At 37.3% G+C, this 10,000-nt stretch overlaps 1 protein-coding gene across 1 annotated transcript in view; it reads right to left on the bottom strand.

The window, feature by feature from the left end:
- The window catches only part of LOC119589938, a 12,930-nt gene that overhangs the window by 1,708 nt on the left and 1,222 nt on the right, over positions 1 to 10,000 (bottom strand). The window contains exon 3 of the mRNA XM_037938606.1: positions 1 to 3,140. This exon is cut by the window's left edge and continues 1,708 nt beyond it. Coding sequence (XP_037794534.1) covers positions 1 to 3,137 — 3,137 coding nt within the window. The 5' untranslated portion in view covers positions 3,138 to 3,140. The remainder of the gene's footprint in view (positions 3,141 to 10,000) is intronic.

Genomic DNA, 10,000 nt, shown 5'->3' with positions numbered 1-10,000 from the left:
AATGGATTGAAGCTCTTGCTGTGATTTTTTCCTCTAGTGAATAATAAAATCTTATTTATAATAAAATACAGCTTTTTCAAAACTTTTATGTACCTAAAATGCCATTTTATTGCATGAAAATGGTTGTATGTATTAAAAAGACTTCGTGGGCTGTGGTGACATCCGATACAATTACGTGAACTGACTTCTCTTTGGACACAAAAAGAATTGCAGTGGCCTGTTGGAAGTTTCCACTTATTAGATATAAATTGCAAAAGTTCAAAATTCAGCATGCTTCCAAGTCCTGACTTTCTTTGTTTTCTACAGTTATTTAGTTTTGATCCTCTATGTCTCTGGAACACATTAAAAGTTGGCAAAGTCTCAGGTTCTGCACTCATTATTACTGGATCAAATACAACTTCCAGATATTTAAGTTGCGGCAGTTCACATGTGACTTTTGCAAGATCTTTAGCATCCTGGAGTGTACTGACCTTTACAAGTAATTCCTGGAGGTAACTAGCCTTCTTGAGGATGTTCACACATGCATTATCCACCGGACAACAAAGTGTGGTAAGGTAACACCTTGCACAATCTGCAAAAATAATTTTCAGACACTGTAACACAACTGCAGTATTTTGTTCTTTGTGGTAATAGAGGTCACGAAAGTGGATGTTAATATCTGTTGGTACCTTGGAAAATACATGCACATACTCATGCATATGCTTAAGCTCCCAATCTCCTGAAGATTGTAATAAAACACTCTGTGGTGTGGCATACTTTAGTAACTTTTGGTAAGCTTGGTTTTGGAGACCAACATTCCACTGGAAAATCCTGAGATACGGTGAGCATTGTTTTAAGAATATGTCATCTTCTTCCATTTCTGTAATTAGATGAAGCCATACTTCTGCTCTAGTATATACCATGCTGTAAATATAGTATATTTGTTCTGCTCTCTTGGGGGTGATTTCATTTTTAATCTTCAAATAGCCTGAGATAAACTGACCACACATGGATATCTGTAGCCTCAAGACCAAACAAAATAACCTTGAACAATAGTCTCGTGAAGCATCTAGCCGAGTTTCAGAAAAATTGATATTGTTAAATACCTGTTCATAACCATAAACAGAATCTTTCAGATCATCACTTTCATAACATTCCTCATTATCATCAACTAGATTATGCACAGTGAGATTAGGTTCATGTCTTTCATACAACTCCCTTAAACTGGAAGATATATATGCCCTTTTTTGTTTTTGCAAGTGAATATATTGTATTCTTTTGAATTCTTCAGTTGTAGTAAATACATCCCAGTCCTCTGATATCATCCTTCTACAAAACACTCTTGCAATGAGGAATTCCCCCAATGTCCTGTGGTTAATGAAGTAAGTCTCTCTTGTTGTACTTGCAGATGATTCTACTATAAAGGTGAAGAATGGTGACATAGTATCTTCAAAGGGTAGTCCAAGTTCTTCACACCTTTCCTCTAGCCAGTCAACCAATTCACTGCTGGCATCAAGATTCATTTCACTTAACAATGCATATCCTAAATCATCAAGGAATGAGTCAACCCTTCTTTTCAGATTTCTGTCAGTTAGACCTGATCTCTTAAATGATTGTCTGGTGATCATTTTCTTGACAATATGATCAACAAGAATCATCAAGATCTTTGTAGAAGTTGTGGCCTTTGATATTTCAGAAGCATTGTCAATCCATAATAATGCTAATATTGTTAGGAATAATGGAATCCTGAAAATATCTTGCATTTCAATATTTTGTCTAACTAGAAAACCCAAAAATGATTCCAGATTTTCTTTCCGCATATCTTCCCTGATTACATATAAATCAAAAAGTTTCTTAGCACATGCCTTCATGTTGTTTGTGGAAAGCCCAACAATCTGAAACACTATGTGACTTAGATGAAAATCACTGATAGCCATTTCAACTTCCTTTGTACATTCAGTTCTTGTAGAAATCAATATTTTGGAGTATGAAAATTTCCTTATAATTTCCTTAATGATTTGCTTAGTATTTGCTGATGCCTCATCATAACCATCTAATAACCACAGCACAGATAATTCTTGCAGTGTTGATACAACATCATCATCTTCCAGAAGTTTGCAGGTTTGCGGCAGCAACTCATGCCTCAGCAACTGACACACATTACTACTCATGACATGTCGCGCCTCTACATGTAATAGTAGATCAAAGGAATTAAGACCTTGGAGTTCAGGGGCACCAGAGAGCCAGTCATGTAAAATGAACCTCATGAAGCTGGTTTTCCCAATGCCTGGTGAGCCACATATTATGATAGTTTCAGGAAATCCTCCTGATGGTAATTCTGTAACTAATAAGTTTTTCATCTCCACTACCTCTTGGCCCCTGAGAGTCAACTCTGTAAATACATCACTTACTGTATGTTGAGAAAATTCTCTTTCTAACAGCCATGCAAATGGATTAAGGATATGAAGCCTCTGTGAAAGACTTCTGACTTCTTTTTTACCTTCTCTTATCATAATATTGGACTTTTGTTGCCTAAGATCAGTAAGTCCTAGTCTGTATGGTTCCCACATATGCACCCCTGTTGTTAATGCTTCCTCCATTCCTTCCTCCATCTCTCTTATTTCATCATCAAGTGAACATCCAGTCTGCTGACTAGTCCTCAATAGGGCCTGCCGACAAAGGTTCTTCAGTAATAATATACGGCTTTCTAGATCTTGGCTGGTCAACCTAAGATCTTCATGAGCTAGTTCATTCCGCTTGTCCTTCATTATCTTGAGAAAATTCTCCAGTGTTCCAGGTGTTGACCACTGGTTTGGAAGGCCACACACTTTCTGAAGCAACATATAGAGCAATGTAACATCATATTCCTCAGTAGGGTGGTTGTTGTCCAGTTTATGTCTCACAGCCTCCCCAAGTCTGTTATACTGAGCAATAGAAAAGTTTGGAAGAGCAAGCAAGAGTTCTTTTGGCGTTTGGTTATTTGCTGGACGGAGAAGTGTGAAAACTAGATGGACAACCTTCCGCATGACCCGCATAACTGCAGCATAATACCTCCAAAGATTTTCATCTTCTTGTCTCAATACAGGAGATACAAGAGGCATCAGTGTAAGTATCAGTACCTGCAACACTCCAGCAATCCATGAAGCCTGACCAAACATTTTCTGAAAAATGAAGAAAAGAAAGTTGGGCAAGCTACTTCAACCTTAATTAATGAAAACTTGTTGCTTACACATCAATACATCAAAATTAAAGCTTACAAAAAAGTCATTCAAGTCAAATGAAATTCAATACATTTTAAATTCTTCTGAAACAACTTTATTTGATGTGAAGAAACTTACACGACACGGTTCATTAAAACTGCTGTGAAAGATATAAAATACACACACACACACACACACACACACACACACACACACACACACACACACACACACACACACACACACACACACACACACACACACACACACACCACACACACACACACACACACACACACACACACACACACAACAACACACAAAAACACATATATATATATATATATATATAATATATATATATATATATATATAATAAGAAAAACATGTTTGTTTTAAATAAAAAAACATGTTTGTTTTAGTTCTTCCTTTGAAATTCCTTCAGCTACAAAGTATTATACATACAAAATATAGGTAATAATTTGTAATATCATAGCCACTAAAAAGTCTTATGATATGGCTGTTGACTGTTGCTAACAGGTATATCCTTATGTGACTAAACTCAATGAACACTACAGCTCATCAAAAAATCAAGTTATAAGTATGATTTTTGCTGATGCAAGCCAGAGTAAAGTCATCATCCAATAATTAATAATGAGATAAACATCAAAAGCTTACCTGGAGGGTGAGAGTATCATAAAACTGCCAAAAAATATCAAATATCCTGCTTTATCGTTCTCAAGATAAATTCACAACAAAATAATGATGTTTTTTTATTTTTGGTTTCCTAGAAAAAAAAAAAAAAAACAGTAACATTTATTCCATAACACTGAATCACACTGAAAGATACAGCCAGTTCTTCAATCTGTTATTTAATATGCTAAATAATTTGATATAATGTGAACAAAAAATTATTCTGAGAAAGCTATGACTGGACGTTCTTAACATTGTTCATCAATTTTCTATAAATTCAAATCTTTTTAAGCTTTAAATACACAAGTATCATATTATTCATCTGTTTACCTCTGCATGCCATTTGTTGCTTGATGACAGGTGGTTTACATGGAAGAAAGAAAATAAGGGGAAAAAAAGTACAAACCAAAATTGTCTAATCCATTATGAGGACCAAACCACAAGGAGGGTTAAATTGATATATAAGCAATTATGTATTTTCTTTTTAATATTCATATATGCATTAACATCATGCAGATTTTGGTATTCAAAAGGGGGTAAATCCATCCAGCTTTTAATTCAGTAATTTCACTTCACATATAAGAAAATATAGAAAAATACTTATTAACTTCAATAAAAGCACCATAATCATGAAGACTTTTCCTTCTAATAATTCTATTACTTCTTAAAGAAGTTTTACCAACATTATATAAGAAAATGATACATGTGTAAAAAAAAAAAAAAAAAAAAAAGTTATAAGTTATGTGTCATTTTATTGTCTTTCCACATGTAAAACTACAACCTAAATTTACAATGAAGATGTACTTTCTTTTTTCTTACTTCATTAGGCATTCCCTCCATTTGGACAATCTAAAAAAAAATAAATTAGCCTTACACCAAATGACTCCAATTAGTGGAGACAGTTGATGGCATATGATACTTTATTTTATTAGGGCTTAAATTTGTGATGGTAATTCTTTGGAGGCATAGGTATTCTAAACCAGTTTTAGCTCAAGTTTTCTCCATCTTCACACCAGACAAACCCCTCTAGCCATAAAATGATTTGAACACAACAGCAGGGTATAAAGCATCTTAACCTTAATCTTCAGTGTTTTGCAAAGCCAATAATTCAGTATTCCAATGTACTTAGGATATCATTAACACACACATTAACAGAAAGGGAAACAGCCAATGAAATGAGTACCTGCCTACTTGATTTGCTGTTGATCTGCAATATATCTATTAAAGTGTGGCTTCACTGGCCCATAACTGCAATCTAAATAATTTGCAGCAAAATTAATTAACAACCCTCTATCAGTCAGTTATAAGTAATTTACAAGGAGACACATTAAGAGTTCTTCCCCCTGTGGGTGGGGGGGGGGGCATATATCCATTCATCCAGATGCCTTGAATTTAGCAATAAGCTGCTGGATGGTTTGCCACCAAATATATGTCTTGAATTCATGATTCCCTAAGTTTTGAGGCCTGCTGTAGTTTAATGACTTGTTCTATATCTTCCCTTTAGGTCAATTTCAAGAATCATTAATTTGTCTCATATAAATATAATATAATCTTCTGTTTAGAAACAAATATTTCTGTTAGAAGGAGCATCAACCAAAGTCTGATTACAAGGTCAAACTATTGCTATCAAATGACCTCTCAGAGTTGATCAAAATCAATCTCTTCTTTGGATAGTAGATTACATTAAATCTGGTTTTAATGCACATCATATATCTTTTCTTTTTTTTCTTTTTTGTTAGTTGATGGCAGCTGTTTGGATATGATTTTCACATCCTATCACAAAATGGCATACTATCGCTCTTGCTGGAAGCATAGAAAGTGGGGTAATTTTGTTTCTTACACTTGAAATGCCTTCATGCCCATCTAGGCATGTGGTTTGGTATGGTCCCATTATCAGAGGTATAGCTAACATAAAGCATGGTTTAAAGCTTATTGTAAAAATGATTTCAATGACAAACAATCTGCATGGTTAAAGGTTAAATGCAAAATAAATGTGCTAGATATCTAAAGGGCAGTGAAAGGCAGTTGAGTTAGTAGTTAGTTGCTATCCATCAACTATCTAGATTAATACTGAAAAGGCTAAATATGGGTAAAGGAGTTGATGAGTGAATGGGTTAAGGTAGAGTTATGGGGATTAGATCAAGTGAAGGATATGCATGCATTTGAGGATGGAGAACAGGTTATCAAAGCAGATACTGTGAGATTCTGTAAGGAAGTATGATAGGTTGGGAGGTCGGCGATGGAAGGATAGGTGGGGGAAAGCAGAGGTACGGGCTGCATCAAAGCGTGGACAGAACTGATAATTGTGCACGGGACAGTGGTTTGGAAGGGAGGTATGACATGAGGTGTTTTCTGATGGATAAGTATAGCGAGACATAAAGTGAACACAAAGATGAGACAAAATGGTAGTTAGGGATTGATATAGGAGGATGTGTAAGAAAAGTCTCTTGGAGGCAGATAATGGATAGGTTATAAGAAAAAAGGATATGAAGAAGGTCAGGTCTATGGGAACAGAAACCACAAATATGCTAATGTAGGAGAGCTATATTTTAGTTGATCTATGAGTGATAATGGTTACAGTGCGTGTTGGAGAATTTGAAGGGGGGGGAGCAAGGGGGTGAGATAAGAAATGAGAGGGGGAAGGTGGTGTTGTATAAGGAGGGTATCAGGAGGTGGAGGATCTGGGGAAGGGCATAGTTGTGACATAAGGGATTCATGTGTATCCAGGAGGGAGTGGAAGGGATAGAGGAGATGGAGGGAGGGTTAATGTAGGCAGAGCTGGAGCTAGGGGGATGAACTGTGGGTATGGATGGGCTGTGTTGGCCGGGAGTAGGAGGAAGAGGTGTAGGGGGAATATGAATAGGAGGAGGATGGATATCGGCAGTCACTTTGAGTGTGGAAAGAGTGGGAGTTGTGTAATTTGAAGGTGGATGAGAGGTTTTAATGTCAGTTTGGGACTCAAGTAATTTTGAAACTATTCACAAGAGTTGGTTGGGGAGTTTTGTGAGACAAAGGATTTCTTTTGAGGGGGGGGGGGGGGGAGAAAAGACAAGTGTCTGAGGAGTAGAGGCAAAGGTAAGTGGAGGTAAGAGAAGAAGGGTGAAACGTTTAGTTTGTCTGCTGCAGGTAGTGCGGCGAGGGAGCGGGGAAGGTGTTGGGACTGCAGTAGAGATTGGAGTGTCTGGATTTAGAATGGCAAAAGAATTTGACTGGGGAAGGTAGGAGGTAGAAGTGGAGGAGGAAGATGTAGGAGAGATAGGTATAGGGGAGGGTGTAAGAACATCTTGGGAGGGAGGGGGAGGGGCTGAGCAAGTGACATTACTGGAGTAGGGAGTAAGAGAAAAACCTCGTTGATGTGCTTCCTGTCTGCCTAGAGTGAATCCAAGTCTGAGTCTGAGATTGCCACTTCAGACTCAAATTTGCAACCATTATAAAATACATTATGGGGGCCACCACAGTTGGCACATGTGCGTGACTATGCAGAGCAGTTTAATCAAGTATAACCAGGTTGGGCACATAGAGGGCATCTGGCTGTGGCAATGTTTGGCAGGATGTCCTAAACACCAACAATTTTGGCACTGACAGGGAGGAGGTTGATATGCTTGGACAAGGAGGGATTCACAGCTGATGTAAACATCAAAGGGATGGTCAAGTCTACGGCAAGTAATTTTGGCAATGTTAGTGGGGTTCTTACGATGACCTCTGGGAGGCTATACTGATATCACATCATAGTCCACGAGGCAGGTGAGTAAGTCTTCTCCACAATCTGACCAATTTTTGTTATAGATATGGCAGTTTGCTGGGAAGATAGAGACAGTTCCAGTGCAAGTATTGAGGGTTGGATGAAGTTTCACAGGAATGGGGTTACCAGAGAGATCAGTTAGAGTTGATAATGCTATAGCTTGGTTTTCAGACGTTACTGTGATGAGACAGGAATGATCTGGTCAGCTATGGAAAGAGACTTTGCCTACTTGTTTTTCGAGATATTGCTAGAAGAGAAGTGTTGTCAGAGTAGGGAGCTGTGGGAGAGATCATAAAAAATTGGCCACATACAGTAAATTAGAGTATTTAAGATATTTTTAGAGATGGAGGTAGTAGAAAGATGGGGCACGTGGAAGAGGGAGTAGTGTTGAGGGAGGTAGTATTATGGAGAGGTGGACAATAAGGTTGTAAAGCAATAATAAGGGAGGATGGTGTAGTTGATGAAGAAGGTTGTGGGGGTAGAGGTGATAAAGTTGAGCATGTTGGGAGAGTAGGAATGTCTCCTGGAGATTGAGTGTTGACTTGGCTGGATAATGTACTAGTAGGCATTGAGGAGGGGGTATTAGTTGCAGCATTCAGTCCACCCCTCAGGGTCCCCTTGAGGGGTAAGGGCTAGACAAAAACAGGGGAATATCATGCACATGGCTCCCTCAGGCAGTTCAGGACTGTGCAGTCCTTTCAGCATGGCACTCACACCTTAGGGAGTGGATAGTAGAAGGGTTTGGGGAAGGGATGGAAACAAAAAAGCAAGAGAGGAAAAAAGACCATGCAAAATTAGTTGAGTTGAGGACTGAGTCCCAAGGCAGGGGAATTCCCCAGCATTGGGTCCCAGTCCTCGCCTCTTAAACCCCCCCCATGACAACGGGCAAGGGATTGGGAGGGGGGGGGAACAGTCTGTATATCATTTGTGGATTTTTATTGCAATTAGGCTGAATTGAGAATTACAGAAGACTGCTCAAAAAGTTTATGATTCTTCACTAACTGATTATAATAAGCATGAGGCTTTTGCTGGTGTTCCTCAGCCCCATAAATGATAGTCTGTTTTGAAAACATCTCTGTCAAAGAATATGCCATGCCTCCATGCCTCCTTTTCATGATATTGGCAAGTTTTATAAATTTTGGCCTGCCAGGAATACTGACACGTTTGCCAAGGGTTTTAGGAATAAGCAAATTAATCAGAATTTCCCTTTGCCCCATACATTTTTCCCAACATCTTCATTGTAATCATTTGTATTCAAACTCTTGCTATGAGAGAATATTTGTTGATTCTAGTTTCATATGGTGGCACTGACCAAAGATGGTTTCTGAACCATGTTTTTTTATGAAGAATGCAGATCTATTAGTCCCTACATTGGTTATTGTGTTTAGGTGTCTCTTGAAGCTTAGATTCCCTCTTTGTTGGAGAAACGAGTTTGTACTTTAACTTACCATAAGACTATCGCTTCATATTGTTTAGCAGCTACTGACTCAACTTTCTTCTAAACGCCATCATGTGAGACTGAAAGCAACTTCACAATTTGGTTTTCATATGGAGCTTATCTCTTGTGATGCCAAACTTGTTCATGACCTTCAGGTTATTTTTGATACAAATCTTATCAAAATCTACATGTAAATAAAGAAGTTAGCAATTTACACCAACTTTCCCCCTTAAATGCATTTAGGGCGACAGGAGATAGAAGTGATGTTTATCCCTCCCATATGAATGGAAGTTGAGACAGCTTTTTGGTACCAGGATTGTATATAAGGCAAATTTTAAATCTTGAAAAAGTATTTTCAGAAAAAAAAATTGTTTTTCATTGATAATAACTATTATAATTTCTTATTTTAAAGGTTTTTATTACATTAAAATTTTTATATAATCCTACAGTATACCGTATCCTGAAAGCAAGAAAATGCAATTAAGCTTTATTTGTATAACTTTTTCACATGCTTTCAGTCAATTTTAAAAACCATCTAAAGTTCACTGAAAATAATTAGGACCTTCTCAAACAACTCCATTGATGGTCTAATGTATTAAGACCCCACCACATGGTGGGAACTGTGGAAATTCATTATATTATCAAGTAAAATTAAATATCAGACCAAAATTAATAAATATCCCCCAAACTGGCCTATTGGACACACACAACAACTCTGTTTTTAAGGGCCTACAACGTCGCATGCACTCAAAGCTTCCTACATTCAGCACTTTTACCATATAATAACTTCTATGTTTGTACTTCCCTTAAATTAGCAATATATAAACATTATTTTGGTGCAAATGTATTTTGATTTATTTTCTTTTATTTCAAACCGCTTTACTTGAATATACCCATCAAAATTCTCATCGTCCGTTCTTCAAATGAGCATATATTTTCTTTTATTAC

Source organism: Penaeus monodon, chromosome 26 (genome assembly GCF_015228065.2).
Source record: "Penaeus monodon isolate SGIC_2016 chromosome 26, NSTDA_Pmon_1, whole genome shotgun sequence".
NCBI classification, from domain to species: Eukaryota; Metazoa; Arthropoda; class Malacostraca; order Decapoda; family Penaeidae; genus Penaeus; species Penaeus monodon.
The sequence above is the reverse complement of the archived record's forward strand: the minus strand, read 5'-3'. Positions and strand labels throughout refer to the sequence as shown.